The sequence below is a fragment of the Rosa rugosa genome, chromosome 5, assembly GCF_958449725.1.
Source record: "Rosa rugosa chromosome 5, drRosRugo1.1, whole genome shotgun sequence".
Classification (NCBI taxonomy): Eukaryota; Viridiplantae; Streptophyta; class Magnoliopsida; order Rosales; family Rosaceae; genus Rosa; species Rosa rugosa.
In genome coordinates this window covers 525,843-546,877 of record NC_084824.1, presented here as the reverse complement: position 1 = coordinate 546,877, position 21,035 = coordinate 525,843, and the positions used below count along the sequence as shown (strand labels likewise).

The 21,035-nt window shown below is 38.2% G+C and overlaps 4 protein-coding genes across 4 annotated transcripts; 3 read left to right on the top strand and 1 right to left on the bottom strand.

Moving 5' to 3' along the window:
* On the top strand, window positions 1–4,662 carry LOC133708873 (tricalbin-3). Its single transcript, XM_062134432.1, has 9 exons — window positions 1–1,109; window positions 1,438–1,679; window positions 2,544–2,562; window positions 2,733–2,938; window positions 3,133–3,242; window positions 3,330–3,428; window positions 3,791–4,241; window positions 4,317–4,455; window positions 4,560–4,662. Exons 1-8 carry the CDS (start codon window positions 280–282, stop codon window positions 4,403–4,405), a joined length of 2,046 nt encoding a protein of 681 aa, XP_061990416.1. The 5' UTR covers window positions 1–279; the 3' UTR covers window positions 4,406–4,455; window positions 4,560–4,662.
* Window positions 4,663–7,227: 2,565 nt separating this feature from the next.
* On the top strand, window positions 7,228–10,954 carry LOC133708086 (delta(24)-sterol reductase). Its single transcript, XM_062133534.1, has 3 exons — window positions 7,228–7,416; window positions 8,879–10,163; window positions 10,275–10,954. The coding sequence occupies exons 2-3, from the start codon at window positions 8,904–8,906 to the stop codon at window positions 10,731–10,733; spliced, it is 1,719 nt and encodes a 572-aa protein (XP_061989518.1). The 5' UTR covers window positions 7,228–7,416; window positions 8,879–8,903; the 3' UTR covers window positions 10,734–10,954.
* A 679-nt stretch (window positions 10,955–11,633) lies between these two features.
* LOC133708087 (anamorsin homolog) lies at window positions 11,634–14,056 on the top strand. Its single transcript, XM_062133535.1, has 8 exons — window positions 11,634–11,792; window positions 12,200–12,329; window positions 12,597–12,748; window positions 12,820–12,909; window positions 13,044–13,203; window positions 13,297–13,430; window positions 13,516–13,590; window positions 13,690–14,056. The coding sequence occupies exons 1-8, from the start codon at window positions 11,790–11,792 to the stop codon at window positions 13,726–13,728; spliced, it is 783 nt and encodes a 260-aa protein (XP_061989519.1). The 5' UTR covers window positions 11,634–11,789; the 3' UTR covers window positions 13,729–14,056.
* Window positions 14,057–14,146: 90 nt separating this feature from the next.
* Window positions 14,147–15,861, bottom strand: LOC133708088 (protein COFACTOR ASSEMBLY OF COMPLEX C SUBUNIT B CCB3, chloroplastic-like). Its single transcript, XM_062133536.1, has 3 exons — window positions 15,758–15,861; window positions 15,598–15,647; window positions 14,147–14,744 (listed from the first exon to the last, which is right to left on the bottom strand). Exons 1-3 carry the CDS (start codon window positions 15,798–15,800, stop codon window positions 14,235–14,237), a joined length of 603 nt encoding a protein of 200 aa, XP_061989520.1. The 5' UTR covers window positions 15,801–15,861; the 3' UTR covers window positions 14,147–14,234.
* Between the last annotated feature and the right edge of the window lie 5,174 nt (window positions 15,862–21,035).

Here is a 21,035-nt window from a genome sequence, read left to right as displayed (position 1 = left end):
TCATTATAAAATTCGCACCCTTGAACTCTCGCTTTCTCCAAGTCAGACTTCTCACCCTCCACCATCACCTCTGTTGTTTCTTGACCCTTTTTCATGGAGGTTGTTTCACCTTCTTCTCAATTCAATTCAGGGCAACAACAGCACCCAAAGCTTTCTAGACTACGTTCCTGCTAGCCCCAACCATCTCATAATTTTTTCTGGGCTTGTATTGAATCCCAATGCGATTTCTCGTGTACACATCTCAATTAGGGGTTCTGGGCTTATCTCCACAGCTAATTAATGATCTTACAATCCGTTTCTGCGAGTTTCGACTTCTCGCGGCCTCTTTTTGTCCACTGCCCATGTGGAAATTTCGCCAATACAAACACCAGTTGGGTTCGTTCTTCAGCTGCTGGAAGAAGAAGGAAGCAGGTACTTATAGCCGGTTTTCGGCGTAAAGGTGTTAGAAGAAAACTGGGTTTTACTGCTTGTGCGATTTCCCCAGATGGGTCGGGGACTAATAATATGAATATAGAGATTGCAAATTCAAGTAGAAGGGCCGCCAAGAACTTGGTGCTGAAGCGTTTTTCAAGTGAATTGGATGCGCTCGATGGGTTTTCGGATGAGTCACAGATTCAAATGGGTTCCAATTTCACAAGTTTTCAAGAAGACCCTTTTGTCAATAAGCTTAGGACTCAGCTAGGAGTCATACACCCAATGCCGTCGCCTCCGATCAACCGAAACATTGTGGGGTTGTTTGTCTTCTTCTTTTTTGTTGGGGTTGGGTTTGACAAGTTTTGGACTTCGAGGAAGAAAAGCAAGCGGGGAAGTGAGAATGGTCCGAGGGAGGCGTGGCCGCAAGTGCCTACCAGCTTCTCATTGTTTTTGGAGAAGGATTTGCAGAGGAAGGAGTCGGTGGAATGGGTGAACATGGTTTTGGGGAAGCTCTGGAAGGTTTATAGAGCCGGGCTTGAGAATTGGCTCATTGGGTTGCTTCAGCCGGTCATTGATAATTTGAAGAAGCCTGACTATGTTGAGAGAGTTGAAATCAAGCAGTTTTCGCTGGGGGACGAACCATTGTCTGTTAGGAATGTCGAAAGGAGAACATCCCGTCGTGTCAATGATCTACAGTGAGTTAACATTATGAATTTCACTGATGCTTGTGTTTTTGTTTGACCTGAGGCTGCTTAAATATATGTCATATTATGTAGTTCTGTGACTGTAATGTTTGATAGTTTGTAAGAATGAAAGTGTGATACTGTCTGGTTTAATCATTACTTTAGGTAATATTAATTTGGATATCTCGGAAATGTAACTGGACAATAGATATTGCAAATCATCATAACAAATATATATTGTTTGATCAAAGCACCATTCGTGAGCTGGAAACTCAATTTTTCGTGCTGACTTTCTATGTCAATACCATTTAACATGTTGTTTTCCCTTTATGTCATTTAGGTACCAAATAGGTCTACGTTATACTGGTGGAGCTCGTATGCTGTTAATGCTTACACTGAAATTTGGCATTATTCCCATTTACGTGCCAGTCGGTGTTCGAGATTTTGATATTGATGGAGAGCTTTGGGTCAAATTACGGCTAATACCAACAGCACCGTGGGTGGGAGCTGTTCAATGGGCTTTTGTCTCACTTCCCAAGATCAAATTTGAATTGTCACCATTCCGCTTGTTCAACTTAATGGGTATGTCATTAGTGAATTTGGTTTCCTAACTTACTTTGACTTTTAAGATGTTATGTGCTTGGTAGGAAAGATAGAAATGATAGAGGTAAGCAAAGATAAAGGGGTGAAAAAGGTAAGGGAAGGGTAGGGTACTGTTGATCACTTGTATTGTTTGGTGAAGTGGGAGGTGAGGAAGAATGTTGTGTGTCAAAGCATAGGTATTTTGTTGTTTATAGAAGCAAGTATATTTTAAACAAGAAGTTTGAAAGAAAAATTCATAACCTGATCTGAAACAAAACAGATGACTATGAGACTAACGGATTGTGAACTAGTTACAACTTGCAATCCCCCTAGACCCTAGTAGATTACTATAACTGACAACAGATTATGGTCGCAAGTATGCCATGCGTTTCCACTTCTTATGTAAAGTGTTAACAGATATCCAGAGGCAGATTGTCTAGGCTAGCACCATTTATGCAACAGTTTAGAAGTATTCCGTCTGCAACTAATTCTTAAGAGACAGTTTGTCCGAATTATGTCAACAGAGAAAGGGAGTACTTTGGAATAGAACCCATCTCCTATTAATAGTGACTTTTAGTTTAATTGATCTCTGATAAAGACATTTGGAATTTAAAAACTTTTATAAGAGTCTGTACAACCACTCTCCTCACTACCTGCCACCCATCCCTTAATAATCCTGTGTACTAGAGATTATGCTGAAGCTGATTCTCACAATATTGGAATCATCATACCATCATCCAGTTTACCACATTGAATATTGTTTTATTTTGTTAGTATTGTTTAATTTTTAAGAAATCATCATATGTTGAAGATACTGATAGATGTTTCTTCTCTCTTCTTTGTGCATGCATTGGGCAATTTCAGCAATCCCTGTTCTATCAATGTAAGTGAATGCCATCTCTCTCTCTCTCTCTCTCTCTCTCTCTACAGCATGCTGATTATCTATCACTATTTTAGTTGCATGTATTATCATGTTCATGTATACATGATGCTTTATGTCTTAGTTTTGAAAAAGTTTTTAGTGCTGATACAATATTTTTCTTTGTTTTGTAGGTTTTTGACTAAACTTCTCACAGAGGATTTACCTAGACTATTTGTACGCCCAAAAAAGAGTGTTTTGGATTTCCAGAAAGTAAAAGCAGTTGGCCCTGTAGGAGATGATTTCAAGTCAGGGGACATGCAAGAAGGAAACAAGGATTTTGTTGGAGAATTATCAGTGACCCTTGTAGATGCTCGGAAGCTTTCCTATGTCTTTTATGGTAATGCATCTCTTCCTATGTAGTTGTGCAGCACTAGCAAATATTTGACTTCTTAATTCTATTACTTTTCTTCTGGCTGCCATTGGTTTGTATAAAACAAATGAATGTTCTGATCTCCTTGGAGGAAGCTTTTGATTCCTCTATGTCTCTTAAGAATTAAGATCCTATAATTTAGTTGTTCCTATCTGTTTCAGGCAAAACAGATCCATATGTTACGCTAAGCTTGGGTGATCAGATTATAAGAAGTAAAAAGAACAGTCAAACTACTGTTATTGGGCCTCCTGGTGAACCAATTTGGAATCAGGTGAGCCTACTTTAAGTCCTGCTTAATCTGCCGTCTTGAAAATCTTGCATGTAATCACTAAATGTGTGTTTGTGTCTCTGCCTGCAGGATTTTTATATGCTTGTAGCGAACCCTAAAAAGCAAAAACTATACATCCAAGTCAAGGATTCTCTTGGATTCACAGACTTAACTATTGGTACAGGAGAGGTAAAATACCTAATCCATAAAGATATTGAATTGGTTTTGTGATTGGCATGGCTAGATAGCATATATGACTGGATTCATGCATACACTGTTGTTTATCATTTCCAGAGACATTACTTAATTAAAACATAAAGCAATCATGGGGCAGGGGACAAGGGTTGTGAGCTTCAGAAGTCCTAAGGAGCACAAGTTCTTCTTCTTTGTTTTTGACCTATGTACCTGACGGCCTATAATATAGATTTATTAATGGTTAAATTGACTGCCTTCACAGGCAAATTGGTGGTCGATTGGAAGTTTATATAAAACTGTATTTTACTCTTACCTTCTTTCATTTTCTATAAATAAATTGCTTCTTACATTTCTAGGTTGATCTTGGATCTCTTCAAGACACTGTACCAACAGACAGGATTGTGGTACTCCAAGGAGGTTGGGGACTGTTTAATAAGGGGTCTTCTGGTGAGATACTACTACGACTGACGTATAAAGCATATGTTGAAGATGAAGAGGATGACAAAACTGCAGCAGATCCTAATGATACTGAAGATGAAGATGATGAGTTGTCTGATTCTGATGAATCAAGTGCTTATGAGAAGGATAAAACGAAGTCTGCAAATGAAACAGACAAAGAGTCCTTTATGGATGTTCTAGCAGCTTTAATCGTGAGTGAGGAATTTCAAGGGATAGTGGCAAGTGAAACAGGAAATACCAAAGTTTCAGACGATTTCTCCAATACAGCTTCAAAAACGTCGAGATTACGTGGTCTTGATGCAGAATCAGTGCCTTCAAATTCTAATAATAGTTCTGAAGATTCTCGAGGTACTGTCTCTTATTGTGATCACTTGCATGTTTATTAAGTTTGCAATTTAACACGACCAATCTTCTGATTTGCAGGCTCACCCTTATTTTGGCTCGCCGTAATTACCAGCATATCAGTACTAATTGCTATCAACGTCGGTGGTTCAAGTATTTTCAATCCTTGATACAAACCGCGTTGAGAAGAACTAGATCTCAGTGCTTGCTTTTGATCCAAGTACTACCGGAATCCTTCTTCACTATTTCATTTATTTTTCATTGAATTCATTTCATAGCTCATTGTACAGTTTTTCTGAAACAACAGCCCTCATCCATTTGCAGGTTAGGCAATTATTTCTGGTTCCTAGAAGGTTGACTAGCACCAATTTCTAGTCTACACATTGTATATTTGTGATTATTGCAGAGGAATGTTCCATTGGCGGGATTTTTTTTTTTTTTTTCTTTTTTTTTGAGCCATAGCAATTAGCAAGAGAAAAAAGTATGTTTATAAGCTTAATTGTTCATAAACCAATCTTTCAGCCCTTTGAATTGAACAAGGGACATGGTTCTCATTACCAAACAAGTTGTGTTGCAAAAATGAAGAAAGTCATAGCTCGAAGATAAAATAATAGGAATGGTCGATTGGATGTGGACCACAATCTTGTATTGGGGGATTGGTACTGATTAGTGATAGTGGTACTAGTGGAGCTGTGACCCATTTTGGGTGATTTTTTTTTTATTTTGGTCACTAGTGACCGTACTGTTATACTATTATTAACTAATTAAGTATCTGGAAAGCTTGCTCATAATTGAAGCCATAACTAATTTTTTTTTGCCTAAACCATATCAAATAAGGTCACATCAACTTATTCTAAAATAGCAATAAAATTAAATTTATAAGAAAAATAGATTTAAACCGACACTCACGTTTTTCTTCATCTTCTAAAGAATTCCACACCTGGTGTAGGCTCCATCTAGTACCATTAGAAAGAGAACACCATGTGTTAGTCATGCTAGTCCGCACACGGTTTTTATTGAGGGACCGTGACCACTTACTCAATTTTAGACTAAAAATTGCCCACTTACTCCACTAAGAGTTTTTTAACCCCATTTACCCAATCTAACAGTATTTGACAGGATTGCCCTCATACTCCCTCTATCTCTCTCTCTCTCGACTCCCCTCCTCCCCCATACTCCATCTCTCTCTCTCTCTCTGTGCCATGGCTGCTCCGGCGCCCCACCTTCGGCTTCGGGCCAACACCTCCATCAAGTCAACACCCCCAGGTCCCCCAAGCTAGCCCCAAGATCGGAGCACTGCATCCGGAATCAAATTGAACCTCCGAGCGCCGCCGTCACCCAAAACAGACTCTCTCTCTCTCTCTCTCTCTCTCAAACCAGACTCTCTCTGCCATGGCTGCTTCGGCGCCCCACCTTCGGCTTCGGGCCAACAACTCGATCGATCCACCTCCGGCGTCGCCGTCACCCAAACCACATATCCAACAATCCAAGGCCCATTGCAACAACTCAGCCCCAACGCCGATCCGACTCCGATCCCAACCCAAATCGACTCCGCTCCAACGTCGCCGTCACCCTAAAACACACCCCGACCACTCTTGCATCGGCCTCACACTCCGGTGGGTGGCCAGAGATTTTTTTTTTTTTGGTATCCTGAGATATTTTTATATTTTTTTTGTATCTGTAATGTATTCATTTTGGTTCACTTAGAGGGCAATAATATGATTATTGGAGGGTAATAATATGATTATTGAGGCAATAATATGATTATTAGGAGGCAATAATATGAGTATTGGGGGGCAATAATATGATCAATTGTGCCTGTAATATATTCATTTTGGTTTTGGGAGTTTATCAATTCATTAGACGGAAATAATATGATTATTGGAGGCAATAATATGATTTTTGGGAGGCAATAATATGAGTATTGGGGGGGCAATAATATGATTACTGGGTATTATTAGGGGGCAATAAATTCAGACACCGGAATCCCGACACCAGTCCGGTAGCCGGATTCCCATCACCGGAGTCGTCGGTCGGCCACTGGTCACCGAAGTCCGACAAGGTGGAGGATGACTTCTCCCTCTAAGTGAGAAAGAAGGAGAGGGCAAAAAAGTCCCCAAAATAAATAAAAAAGAATTAATTGGGTATTAGGGAAATAATCTCTTAGAGTGTTTTGAGTAAACGGGGTTAAAAAACTGTTAGTGGAGCAAGTGGGCAATTTTTAAGCTGAAATTGGGTAAATGATAATTTCCCCTTTTATGGATTGAATATCTAAAACGTTAACATCATTTGTAAAATACTTAAAAATTTAATGCGGAAATAAATGAACAAATGTAACCATGCTAGTCTTGCTAAGTTGCTATGCATGAATAAATTTGGTTGTCAGGCTTGATACTTCATACTTTTGCTCTCTCAACTCTAATAAGATTGAAGCTGAATCATCTTCCTCAATTTTTCGATTCCTTGTCAGATAAACTCGAATTCACAAAATCATTTAATATTGAAATAACATTAAAATAGTTGAAAATGAGAGTTGCTTGTAGTCGAATTTAGAAAAGGAAACACCATTTTTAAAAGGCAAAAAAATCAAACTCACCCCCCAGGACAAGAAAAAATCCCCCCAAAGTATCTTATAAAGAAAGATGCCATGTATATATGAATCAGATATGGTATAGATCTGCCAGCTATTAGTAAATGTTTGTAACCACATTTCCAAAATCCAGGATTATAATACTGTTTTATTAAACTAATTTTTCGGTGTGATTCAAATGACACTCTAATTAACCAGTGGTCCAGAATCCATATATTTAGTAAAATGTACCAAATTTTCACAATAATGGATGAAATACGAGCCAGACCCACTATTAGGTGTCAATAATTCAAAAATAAACAACTAGGCAAGAACGTGAATGACAGCGAATCCTATTGGTCAGGGCCTCAGGGGCATAGCTTTGATTGGATCTGTCTCGGGCTGTTCATGATTCCTGTCGTTTTACAGAAATTTAAAAACTTTTCTCCCATTGGAAAAATAAATTTCAAGAATAAATACATTGGACTCATCCCACTTCACCATCTCACTCACTCCACACTTGACAAGCTCACCCTCACTAGTCACTCCTTTGGCTTTGGGGGTCATGTCCGTTTCTCCTCTGCACTTCTGATCTTGCTTTGAGCTTTTCAGGTACTCTCTCTCTCGCTCTCTCTCTCTCTCTGAGTTTGGTTTGTTCCTCTGGATATGGACTTTGAACTTTTGTGAGTGTTAATTGGGGGACCATTGATTGTGTGTTGTTTGTGCTGAGATCTGTTTGTTTCTGAGAAAATGAAGCATAGATAGCTTAGAGAATGAGATTACAGTCTCACTAGAGCAAGAACTAATCTTTCAGATTTTATATATATGTATATGTGCTTTTTTGTATGAAAAATAGATCTTGCTTCTGTATCTGAATTCTTGTTCTTGTTGTTTCTTTCTTTCTTTCAAGGTTTGGTGGGAATTAAAGCCTTTTGTCACTAAGCCTGGACTTTTTGCATTTTTATCACTCAAAATAAAGTCACATTGCATGTTTATGTAAAGTCTCTCCTGACAGCTTATGATCTGTTTGAGTACAATTATTTCAGTTGATATTCTCATATTTTGTACAAAGAAAGTAGATCTTGAAGAGCTAGAGTTTCTTTTCGTGTTTGAAGCTTTGGTGAAAAAAGAAGCAGCCTTTTTTTCTTAATCTTTCACTAATATGACTAAGCCTACCATTTTTTTTTTTCCTCCAAGAACTATCTTCTTTTTCCAGTCAGAAAGAAGTCTCATTTCATGCCGCTATATGAAGGCTTAACCTGCTGCAAAACTTGAAGATGATGAACCCGAATACAAGGCTTGCAAAAGAAAGAATACCAAGGCTTTATACACAATCCAAAATTCATGCGGGCCGGAGATGTTTCATTTTATAAGCGAAACTGAAACAGCCAAAGTGCCTCCTGGCTTTGGAAAGAGTTTCGATATCAACAGGTATGCTCTTTGTCAAAATTCAAACTGAATATCAAAGAGCATACCTATTAATATCGAAACTTTTTCCAAAGCCTCCCAGATACTTTTGGCTGTTTCAGTTTCGCTTATAAAAGGAAACATCTCCAGCCTGCAGGAATTTTGGATTGCGTATACAGCCTTGATATTCATTCTTTTCCAAGCCTTGTACTCGGGTTCATCATCTTCAAGTTTTGCAGCAGGTTAACTCCTCATTTCCAATCTTTTAGCACATGGATCTCCAAGGTGTTGGATTAATATCTAATTGATTAACATAAATTAAAGCTGAAAGGTTTTACTGGTGATTGAAAGCTATGAAATGTTCTCATTCCATTTCAAAAGTGATACTACTATGTTAATTGACTATCGGATTTGCATTCTTCATTAACTTGTATGTATTTATATGCAACTACCCTCACAATTGTGATATAACTCTGTTCCTTTTTGCATGGTTTTACCAAGTTGGAACTTAAACTCTGTTCCTTTTTGCATTTATCTGCTCTTTTCCCCTTGTCTGCTTTTGTGTACTATTGTTAATTTGGTTTGTTCCATGAGTTATATTTTGGAAAATGTAAAAGCTGATAGAGCTGGTGCAAATATGTTAATGAAAAATTACTCTACTGTACAGCAAAAAAGTCATCTTCTCTCCCAAAATGTCTGATCTTCAAGCACCATTGCGTCCGAAGAGGAAGTGGGCCTGGGTTGACTTTTTCGTGCAATTCCGATGGATTGTTGTTATCTTTGTTGTTCTCCCCATTTCCTTCACTATTTACTTTCTGACATACCTTGGGGATATAAGATCTGAATGGAAGTCCTACAAGCAGCGTCAAAGGGAACATGATGAAAATGTTCTGAAAGTTATAAAACGCCTCAAAGAAAGGAATCCGTCAAAGGATGGTCTTGTTTGCACAGCACGGAAGCCGTGGATTGCTGTTGGAATGCGGAATGTTGACTACAAGCGAGCTCGTCATTTTGAGGTCGACTTGTCTGCTTTCAGGAATGTCCTGGAAATTGATACACAGAGAAAGATTGCCCGAGTTGAGCCCTTAGTCAACATGGGGCAGATCACTAGGGTAACCTGCCCTTTGAATCTTGCGCTTGCTGTGGTTGCAGAGTTTGATGATCTTACTGTTGGTGGTCTCATTAATGGTTATGGGATTGAAGGGAGCTCCCACATCTTTGGGCTGTTCTCTGATACTGTTGTGGCTTATGAAATTGTTCTAGCAAATGGCCAACTTGTCAGAGCCACCCAAGACAACGAGTACTCTGATCTTTTCTATGCTATTCCATGGTCTCAGGGAACATTGGGCCTTCTTGTCGCTGCTGAGATCAAGCTTATTGACATAAAGGAATACATGAGGTTGACATACAAACCAGTTGTGGGAAATCTGAAAGAGATTGCACAGGCATACAGTGATTCTTTTGCTCCCAGATTTGGTGGTCTGGACGAACCTGGAGCCATCCCTGAAAGGGTTCCAGAGTTTGTTGAAACCATGATATATACTCCAACCGAAGCTGTGTGCATGACAGGAAGATATGCTTCAAAAACAGAGGCCAAGATGAAGGGGAATGTGATTAACGAAGTTGGGTGGTGGTTTAAACCCTGGTTCTACCAGCATGCTCAGAAAGCACTGAAGAAAGGAGAGTTTGTAGAGTACATCCCAACCAGGCAATATTACCACAGGCACACTAGGAGTATCTATTGGGAGGGAAAGCTTATCCTTCCATTTGCTGATCAGTTTTGGTTTAGATTTTTGTTGGGCTGGTTGATGCCACCAAAGATTTCTCTGCTCAAGGCTACTCAAGGTGAAGCCATAAGAAACTATTACCATGACATGCATGTCATTCAAGACATGCTAGTTCCTCTTTACAAAGTTGGGGATGCTTTAGAATGGGTTCACCACGAGATGGAGGTAAACATTTTCTGAATTCTGACCAAAAAGACATTTTTTTAAACTAAAGTTCGATGTAGCCTGTTCAGAAATCCCTTTGTTAATTATGTTATTTGTTGATTTTTTGTATAGGTGTACCCCATTTGGCTATGTCCTCACAGACTGTACAAGAGTCCTGTTAAGTCAATGATCTATGCTGAACCAGGCTTCGAGCACCAGCGCAGACAGGGAGACACACCCTACTCTCAGATGTACACAGATGTTGGTGTGTACTATGCACCAGGACCAGTGCTGAGAGGCGAGGTTTTTGATGGTTCAGAAGCAGTTCGCAGGATGGAGAATTGGCTGATTGAAAATCATGGGTTCCAGCCACAGTATGCTGTGTCTGAGCTGAGTGAGAAGAAGTTCTGGACTATGTTTGATGCTGGGCATTACGACTACTGCAGGAGGAAGTACGGTGCTGTAGGAACTTTCATGAGTGTGTACTACAAGTCCAAGAAGGGAAGGAAGACCGAGAAGGAGGTGCAGGAAGCTGAGCAAGCCATCGTTGAGGCTCCCATTGCGGAGGTTGATGAGCCAGTGGACTACTGATTTCCATGCATTGCGGATTCTGTTAGGAGTTCTTGGTTTTGCTCCCTTGATTTCTAGTTTATCTTAGTAGTAGTTTCTTTAGGTACCCCCTCCCCCGCTTTGATTGATTAATGCTGTAGCAGCAGCTGATCTTGTTCGAGTGTTTTTCATGTTGGATTGCTAGACTCTGGATGTTTTAATGATTTAGACTGACGTTAAGTTAGTGTCACTTTATCTTTCTAGCTTTGGTGATCTGGTTTTTCTGAATAGAATTGGCCTTAATAAATGAATTCATATGATATGTGATATTTCTCATCAAAGCAAAGTACATCTGAAAAGCCAAGAGGTAGCCATTTATTAGTTCAACTCTCACTCTCTGATCAGTACCGATTGGTTTCGGTTAACGTAAATACACCACGAACCTACAGAACCAGTTAGGTTAGTGTCATACTGTTATGGTTAACAAGCTGCGTTTGTGCAAGCAAATTACATTGCTTGGTTTTTTTTTTAATTTTTGGTGAAAAGTACTTCATTAAGGGCAGCAGCCCAGAAAGAAAAGGCGCCCAACTAAAGGAGCTTCTTTTTCTTATCAGATTGATAATGGGAAATGATTTCCAGTTCTTGCAGTGCGAGCTTTTAATCTCAGATATATAATCTCTTTTGCATCTGATTCAAACTTGACATTCTTCAGGTTATGGCAAACTCCGGCAAGGAACATTCTTCAAACTTGACATTGCTTGGTTTAAGCCCTCTCATTGGGCTCGCCCTCAACAAGAAAGCCCAAAGGCCATGAGCAGAGAGGGCCCATTATGGAAAGTGTGCATCACACCCAGACCCGCGCCCCGGTCACGAGTCTGCACGCGTCTCTGGCCACGTCACGACCGCTTTTGCTCCACCTATATAATTTAAAAACGCACCTTTTATTGTTTGTTCCCACGCAGCCTCAAAATACCGAACAGAGAGTCGGCGTCGGCGTCGGCGAGAAGCCAATTGTTGCCCATCCATTATCCATACCTTTCGTTTCGTTTTGCTTTTTCTCATTTTAGGGCCTTCAAGATCTGATCGACCGTCCAAGTCATGGTAAGTCTGAATTTAATTTCTCTCCTGTTTCTCCTTGAAGTTTCAATTTTTGCTTTATCGGTTTCGTCATGCTGGATTGGTTTCTCGCTCAAATTGGTTAGATCTCACTGCAGTGCTTTCCAGGTTTCGATTGCATTAATTATTTCTAACTTTTTTGATGTTTTTGATTGCTCAGAAAACTGAAAAAAAAAAAAAAAAAAAAATGTAGATTAAGGAAGTAAAGTATTTTACTGCCGTTTTCATCTGTTGTTGTTACTCATTCGGCTGCAGGAAGGCAGAATTTTTTTCCTTAACATGTTTACTTGTTTGGCTTTGGAGATGAAAATTTATGATTTTATCGTCTCTCTTCTGCAGTCTGGCAAGTGTAGGGTAGCTTGACTCTGAATGTTTTTATTTCGTTTATGCAGGGATCGGTGCTGGCATTTACAGATGATGCGGTTCTACCTGCCAGTCTTGTTTTTGATGCATTAAGGGAGGTTGGGAATGGAGCTTCAGATAAGTGTGAACCTCAAATTATCACTCAAGTGTCTTCCTTGGGTAGGTTCCTTCCTCCTGTTTTTATTTAATGTTGTGGCGTCTGTATCAGTTTGGATTTACTGAGACCGTTGTTGTGTGGTATCAAAGGCCAATTATTGGATAAGTTGTGCGAGTTTTTATTGTCTATCTACCTGTCTACGATTACTTTTTTTTATTTAACTTCTCACCGGAACTTGTATGATGCATAGGACAGACTACTTTTTGCATTCTAAATTTGATCAAATCAGCAGTTGTTCACCTGATTTGGATTTGGATTTGGTATGACAGGTCAGCTGCCACAGGGGACTTCCTCTATCGACATAGTGTTTGCCCTTTGCAGATCAATTGAATTCCTGAGTGAGCAGTTGTTGAAGGAGACCTCAAGAGTCTTGAAGCCTGGTGGAACAATCCTAGTTTACAAGACTTCTGAAACAGATAAGGTAATTCATGTTCATATTGTGAGACTAAGAACTAATTTGCATTTAGAAGTCTCACTTGGGTTTCCTTGCAGACCACTGCTGTTCTTGAGCGCAAGTTACTTTTGTCTGGTTTCCTAGAAGCACAAGCTCTTCAAACAAAATCATCTGAGTTGTGCTCTGGAGTAAGTTTCTATGTTACTAGTTCCAATTGACATGATTTTATTATATTCCTCCTCTCCCCCTTGTGTTTGGGATTTAGCTACATGGATCCTTATAAGTGGGATCCTACTCTTAATTGTGCTCTTTCCTGTCTTAGATCAAGGCCAAAAAGCCTTCTTGGAAAATTGGCTCATCCTTTGCCTTAAAAAAGCCTTCAAAAACTCTACCGAAGTTGCAGATCGATGATGATTCAGATCTGATTGATGAGGATAGTCTATTAACAGAAGAGGACTTGAAGAAACCCCAGCCGGTCGTAGGTAAGACATTGCTATTCAAAAATAATTGTCTGTTGATCATCTAAAGTGTTTGTCTTCTTCAGTTAAATTTCTTTGGCTCATGTGCTTGTGCAGCTGATGATTGTGAAGTTGGAAGCACAAGAAAAGCTTGTAAAAATTGCACTTGTGGGAGGGCTGAAGCGGAGCAAAAAGTAGAGAAGTTAGAATCCACTGTGGATTTGAGCAGTTTCCAGTCAGCATGTGGCAGTGTATGTCCTCGTAGTGTTTTATGCAGCTCTTCTTTTTCAATTTTGTTTCTCTTTTAGTTTCCTCTGAAAGTTGTACTATCTGCAGTGTGGACTAGGGGATGCTTTCCGATGCGCTACATGTCCTTATAAAGGTCTTCCTCCATTCAAACCGGGCGAGAAGGTATTTGTTGGAATGAAATCGGCCTCTATCTATAAACCAAAAGGAGATGATTTTTTTTTTTTTTCAAAAGTCATGTGTAACGGGACATCTATTTTTCAGGTAGCATTCTCTTCAAACTTCCTTGCAGCAGACATATAAAACTAATGGTGAGGCAGCGGTGCATGGTTGCATGGGGATCTTGGATGTTAGAATACGTGGTTATGGTTTCTCCACATTTTGGGTTATTCTAGTTTTAGTATGTGGTGATGGTGATGGTGATGGTTGCTCCACATTTTACCTCCAGACATTTGAACTTTTGGGTTGTACTCTGAATTGATACATAACCTGGTTCCAAGTTTGCTATCAACTTTCAAAACCTTTCTGGGTTGTAGTTCAAGGTTCAACAGTATTTTGCTGTACTTGTATGGGTCATTGGTAACAATGTCATACTGTTAAGAATAAAATCGTAGCTTAGATTTAACGGTTCTCAGATTGTGTTCATTTGTTTTCAGCGAAGTTGTAATTGCCATATTTCAATCATATTCAGAAAGCATTATACAAAAACAGAACAGCAATGTCATTATGAAGTTTATTTTTCACACTCCCCAAAAATGTATCTCTCAGATATTAGCACAGAAAAGAAAATTATTGACTACCATCCTATATCAGTTTACTTGTTGAGATAGAAGCACAAGTAGCCCTTGTGGACCTATTAATATCTCATTCAGGAAACTAATCAATCCAAACCAGACCACAGGGGTTACGTCCACACCCCCTAAAGGTGGGATCAACTTTCTGGTTGGGATGAGAATTGGCTCTGTGGGAGCGTAAGCCAAAACATATGGGAACTTCCCCACAGGAATTTTTGGGTACCAGGACATCACTATTCTTACAACGAAGAGAAACGAAAACAGAGCCAGAAAGGGTCCTAGAAACGCAATGGCCAGCTTTGCTGTAGCAGGGTCCAAATCTGCCACCACCAACTTGGGCATGAAATTTGAGACAGCGGTATGAGATGTTTCTGGCATGTCGATCACCCTGAGAATCTCGGAAACCGAATGGGGATCAAATGGCTTCCCAGAAATGCTAGGCGAAGCTGCAATTTCCATCAAACATGAGGTGGAACATTGTGCAATTACAAGTCCTTGCCTTTTACTGGGACACCTAAAGCTTTCCTGCAAAATCCAGAAGTTAAAGAGTTACTTATTAGTTGCTTGCTTCTATGTCCACAACTACAAGGTGAAATCTTGGGCAAATGAGTGAGAAGCTACTCAAGTGGCTTTAGATTAATTGAACGTACAAGAATGGCTGCGTCTGTCCCTCTTGTCATTTCCAGGACAGGGAAGAATAGATTGAGATCTAATAAAGGGTGTAACTACCAAAGTCCTAATGGGTATAGATTTTCATTTCTAGAGTAATGCAGGAACAGAATGTGCATTAATTGTCATTTATCCTAGATCAGAATTTTTCATGGGGAAGTTGTGTAGAAGCTATATAATAGATTTCATAAGGATTAAATTATTACACCAAATCCAGCTTTACTTTATTAACTTGATATGCTTCTCTCTCTCTCTCTCTCTCTCTCTCTCTCTCTCTCGTAACAGATAAAATGCACTCCAGGTTTGCACTACCTTCTCAAGAAGCTTCGTCAACTCACTGGTGCTTCTATCCACTAACTATGGGTTAGCGCCATTGCCTGTTTCGGGAAGATGACAAGTCAAATGGTGAAGAGGAAAAGGATGGAGTTTTAGGTGCTATCTAGTCGCTGCTCTGCTTGAAGCCAATACACGAAAACAAAGTCTGGAAGAGTGTTTGTTGCCAAAAGGCATATTTGAAGTCTGGAAAAGAAGTTGTGAAGACGCTGCGGGAAGATCCCAAAGAATCTTTGGCAAAGATAATGCTAAGTTGAGAATTTAAATTGATGTCAAAATAACCATGAACATGATTGTCATGAATTTGAAATTAGGAGTGTAAGACAAAACAAGGATCAAGCCTGAAGTGGAATGAAAACCAGAGCTGGGTACTTACAGTGATTGTGGGGTTTCCAGGCTTGGATATCCTTATCCTTGAAGGCCATACTGCAACAAATTGAAGAGCAAGAACAACAAACAATGAGGTAATGAAAACCCGAGAGAGAGAAAAGAAAGAGCCTTGTGGGTGTGTTGTGTGTATAGTAATAAAATGGTACCTTTAATGTGAGCATGATTGAGAAGATAAGAACAGGTAGCCATAGTTCGTTCAGAGAGACAGAGGGAAGTGGCACGTTATCCCTTTTATCAACCAGAGGTGTGGAAGTCGACTTTTGAACTTGTGACCGGCTACTGGTACAGTAGGTTTGCTCACTTTAAGTAAATAATAGTGTAAAGTGTTGTAAATATTATTATCTATGTGGATGTCCATGTAAATACTCATTAGTTATGTACTTTGATGTAAACCCTACCTCTATATAAAGGAGGCTAATGAGACTGAATGATAACACTTCTACTTCCTCTCAACTATTCTCTCTTCATCTTCTCTCTACTTTATAACACGTTATCAGCACGCTTGCTCTATTTTCCTATAAACTCCATGATGATCCTGAATTTTTGGTGCAACTTTGTTGTGTTTTCTACCTTGACTCACGGTCTATGAGTTTTCTCTTATATATCAATTTTTAGTTATCGCATGCTCTTTTTGACTTTGCTATTTTTATCAATTCAATTCACCACAGTTTGCGATACATGTTTATTAACTTTTTGGGTTTTTCTTGCAAGTTGGTTGTATGCATACATGCAGAAGGTTTCGGACCATAAATGGCAGACTTCATGCTTTACGTTTATTCAATTTGCATGCTTACTTAACTATGCACAATTAGAGTCTGTTTTTTTTTTTGGGTTTTCTTCCTTATCAAATTATATGAACAAACCGGCAGTCCTCAATATATACGCTTTGGTTTGTATAGGTTATAAATAATCCCTACTTTATAATCTCTGATAATCTTTTATTTGGTATTGTAAATTTTTCTGGATCAGTATGGTTAAGAGACCTATATTAATTAGACTTCATCAGTTTGGTATAGATTGGTAGTGGTCCTGGTTTCGGATTTGTGATGGAATAAAAGTGGTCTCCATTTATTAAATTGCTTTGAATATTCTGTTAGTACTCATTCTCATATTTTGAATTCATACCGCATGATTTTGCTAATCTTTGATAATCATTCACATTTTTTGGTATGCCCATGTGTTTGCTTTCTTCATAATTATACCAAATTTTTCATATACTAACGAAAGGCCACTCGCTGATGGTTTTCCAATTTTATTTGCAGCAAATTATCTTGCATTATTCAATATATTGGCTTTATAGCACTGTTAGTCCTCTGGATATCACTACTGATTACATATAATCTTGTAGGCTATAAGAATTTTCAAAAATCCAGTCTTTCAATTGAAAGAATTTCAGGTATGTATTTATCTATTTTGACCATTTGATTCACCTTCTCCTTTCATTCAATTTGGACAATTTATATGGTGAACTCACACCTATATCTACTTGTGAGTTTTGTAATCAAAATAGATTGAGACCTGAAGTCTCTTGATTCGATTACAGAGGGCCTGAAGTTCCTTAAGAGTTACATAATCAAGATTGTGACATGAAATTTTCTCAAAGCTTAACAAGGGCCAGAAGTTCCTCATAATTATACAATGATCAAAATCGCATGTTACTTGAACCATGATCATATGGGGGCCTGAAGTTCCTCAAGGGTAATGAAATGTAAATTAGAAAATTGCGACATGAAGTTTTTCACAGCTTATGCAATTAACGAGGGCCAGAAGATCCTCGACGTTATATAAACGTATATGAAATCATATTTTTCTTGATCCCTAATTATATGAGGGCATGAAATCCCTCTACTTCTTCGTTATGTTTTGGCATGACAAATTGGGTTTCCTCCTCCTTGTCACTATTTGGATTTGAAACTCAAACGACCTTTAGAGTCTGCAGTTCGAAGTTAGAAATTTAATCAAAGCCAGAAGCTTGTGACTACATCTCTATATAAAGAGAATTTGAGGTTCATCACAAGATATATTTTTGTTTTTGTGAATGTGTAAGAAAAAAAGATTATCATATGAAGTTAACCAGACCAGAAGTTCTGTTTGTTTTCTTCATCCATGGAACCAGAAGTTTCCAGTGTTAATTAATTTTTTTTTTCCCCGCAATTTTTCTATTTTATTGTATATCTTCATTACAGTACATATTTTTTTTGTTACTCATACGGACCAGCACCTCGAACATATGAATTTCGAATGTAATATTTTTGAACCAGAAGTTCAAAATTTCATAGTAGAACCTGAAGTTCTAACAGTAAAACTCAAACCCGAAGCTTTGAGTATAAAATATAAATTAGTTAAAAGTGAACTTGAAGCTTCACTATAGTCACCTCGAGCCTGAAGTTTCGAGCGCCAAATTTATTTGAACCCGAAGTTCAAATTACGAAATCTTAGAACTTGCAGTTCATAGAAATAAATTCGAACCTGAAGCTTCGATTACACATATAATTCATTCGTAGTTTATTTGACTTTATGTCAACTTGAACTAGAAGTTTCGAGTAAATTTTCATATGTCGATTGATACATTCTTCTTTATGCTTGCTTAAAGCATTCCACCTTAGAACCTGAAGTTCTAATTGTGCAGACTCGAGCCATAAGTTTTGAGTGAATATATAGACAATTTATCATAGCATTTTAAGTTGGGTTAACCTCAACTCGAGACACTAATTTACAAGTAAGCATATATTCAACTGTTGGTTATTCACTTAACTAACGAGTACAATGAGTATATCTTTTGAACTCAGGTACGTCATTTCTCAAATTGATATCATTTTTTTTTTGTCCTCATCAGTAATTTTGAGAAAGTGATCCATTAAACCCAATTTCGTGATCGAGAATTTTGTAATTAAAAGAGATCAGAACCTGTAGTTTCTTGATCCTTAATTACATGAGGACTTGAAGTTCCTCAATGATCATACTCACTAGATGACAATATAAAGTCCCTCATTTCTAAGTTATGGTCATGAAGATAATATAACAATCATCTAAGATCTTACATATCTGATTGATGGCTCCAGAAGAGCACATATTATTGTCTTTTTGCATCTTGTGCCTCCAATATTACCAGAGATGTATAACCTCCCCCTCTCATGGAACTCATTGATAAGAAAGCCGAGTGACATGGCTATACCATGAAATGCCACTAGAAGTGGATCATGGCAAGAGAAAAATCATGAGTCAATGCAAATACTGCCCTAACATCCACACATGTGAGGAAATTAAAAATTGGGCGTGTGTCACCTATGGTACACATTTGAGTATATCATTCTGGCCTGCAGTTCAAAATGAATTTGGTCCATTCCAATTGTTAATATTTCACAATTGATGTTTACTCAAGCTAAGGTAACACTCATATCATGAGTTGTAGATCTTGATTTATGGCTCCCAATGAGCTACTATCATGTTACCGAATTTGAAATATTGTTGCATTAATTGCTTCCTATATGGTTGGAGAAGCCTTTATGCCATCGATCGGATATATACTGTATCGAATTTTCACAATAAATTGAGGCATATATGTAATATCATGAACCAGAAGTTCATTGAACCAAATACACTATTTGGCATGATTGATTACGTCATCTTTTGTCTACCATGTTGCGTGGAATCACTTACAAGTTTGATGACTGCTAATCTTACTCATAAGCAGATTGTTTATTTATCGCATATTTGCAAGTTGTCACTTTAATGAGACATTCCTCTTGCAATGAGGGGGAGAAAGATTGTTCCTGAAGAACGACATGAATTGGTGTGAGATATTTATCCACCATCTCAATTTGATCTTGAGAAATATCTAAGCTAGTGATTTGATAAAAGATAGTGACAAAATTATATGCTAAGTGCAAAGGCATCTGCCTGGGTTAAAGTCCCAGAGACCAACCATATTAATACAAACAATGTAGACTCCATTTGATTTGTGGGATGCAAGTGTATCCAATTGACATGATTCTCCTGAAGAGAATGTCATTAAACAATATCACAACTCCTAATATGGCTACACATACAGAGGGTGTAGGTATGCCATTAGGAAATGATGTCTTAGTGATACAATAATAAATCAATATGGTTGATGCTAATGAATAAAGCATGTTTTGACCTAAATCTTGGTTTGGGCTCGCCACCAACCAATGAGCATCTTCACTTCAAAGAAAGTGATAGATTTTTGAATGCATCTTTTGAGCATGGTCAAAATAAGACAGTCTTCCCGCCGTTAGGGGGAGGAAAGACTACTGTCATTTAAATAACGGCGTGAATTTGTGTGGAATGTATCCACCAGGTCTAAAGTTATAAGCTTCCAAAGAGGAAAGTTCATACAAGCCCTATAATGCTCTACAGGAGATTATAAGTAAAATGATCCACATTCTCTACATGATTCATCTATGAGTGATGATTGTCCTAGAAGCGACAATGTATGCCCCAGAAGTGGCATGGGTACCCAATATCAATAAGCTTATTATAGCATGCATGCATATAAGAATGTGTGGGATCTATGATTAATGATCATCGATGATAATTTATATTTGATAGCTACCAAAAATCATTAAGGGCTGTACTGATGCTATACCACGTTTCACCATGAATGTCGACAAAGTATATTATTGGCCAAATTGGAAAGAGGCAATTCCAATGAAATTGAATATTTGAAACGTGATGAAATACTTGGACCTTTAACCCTGCATGGCACAAAAGGGTATTTATCAAAAGTGAAGATAAATCACTATGACACAATGTCTATTTATCGAGACATGAGATTATGAATATCTTCCCTCATACGAATGACAATTTTCTATAAGTACAGTGTTACATATAGCTGTTATATTGACGAGAGATTTATGACATGTTGTCACCGTATATTATGAAGATCTTAAAGACACATTGCTAAAAGCAAAATCTCAAAAGTAAAGTGTCATTATAAGCGTTTTGCTTATCAAATCCTTGAAGGATTCAAAATGCAAGACCATGAATGGTTGAAAGAGCCTGAAGCTCACTCATGGAATCAAAGAGTCTAAAGCTAGCTCATATGTACTCATTTCGTTCTAGTCAACGAGATCTAAATTGCCTTAATGAGTACTATGACAAGACTACTATCGAATTCGAATTATGATTATAATGTTGCAACATATTCTAACTTTCGAAAAGTTATGAATTATTTAGAGCTCTTGAAGAGCTTAGATGAGACGTATCAATACACAAAGATATTGATGTGTATGGCTAGGTATGCCATGATGATTTTTCAATGTTTTAAACTATACGAAGTTAAATGTGTCAATTTCTTTATATTGTTTAGCTATTACTTTGTGTATGATTTTGAGCATATGAGATTGTTTTCTAACCTTATCATATGAGGTAAGGCTTATTGAAAATCATCTAGCTTTGTTA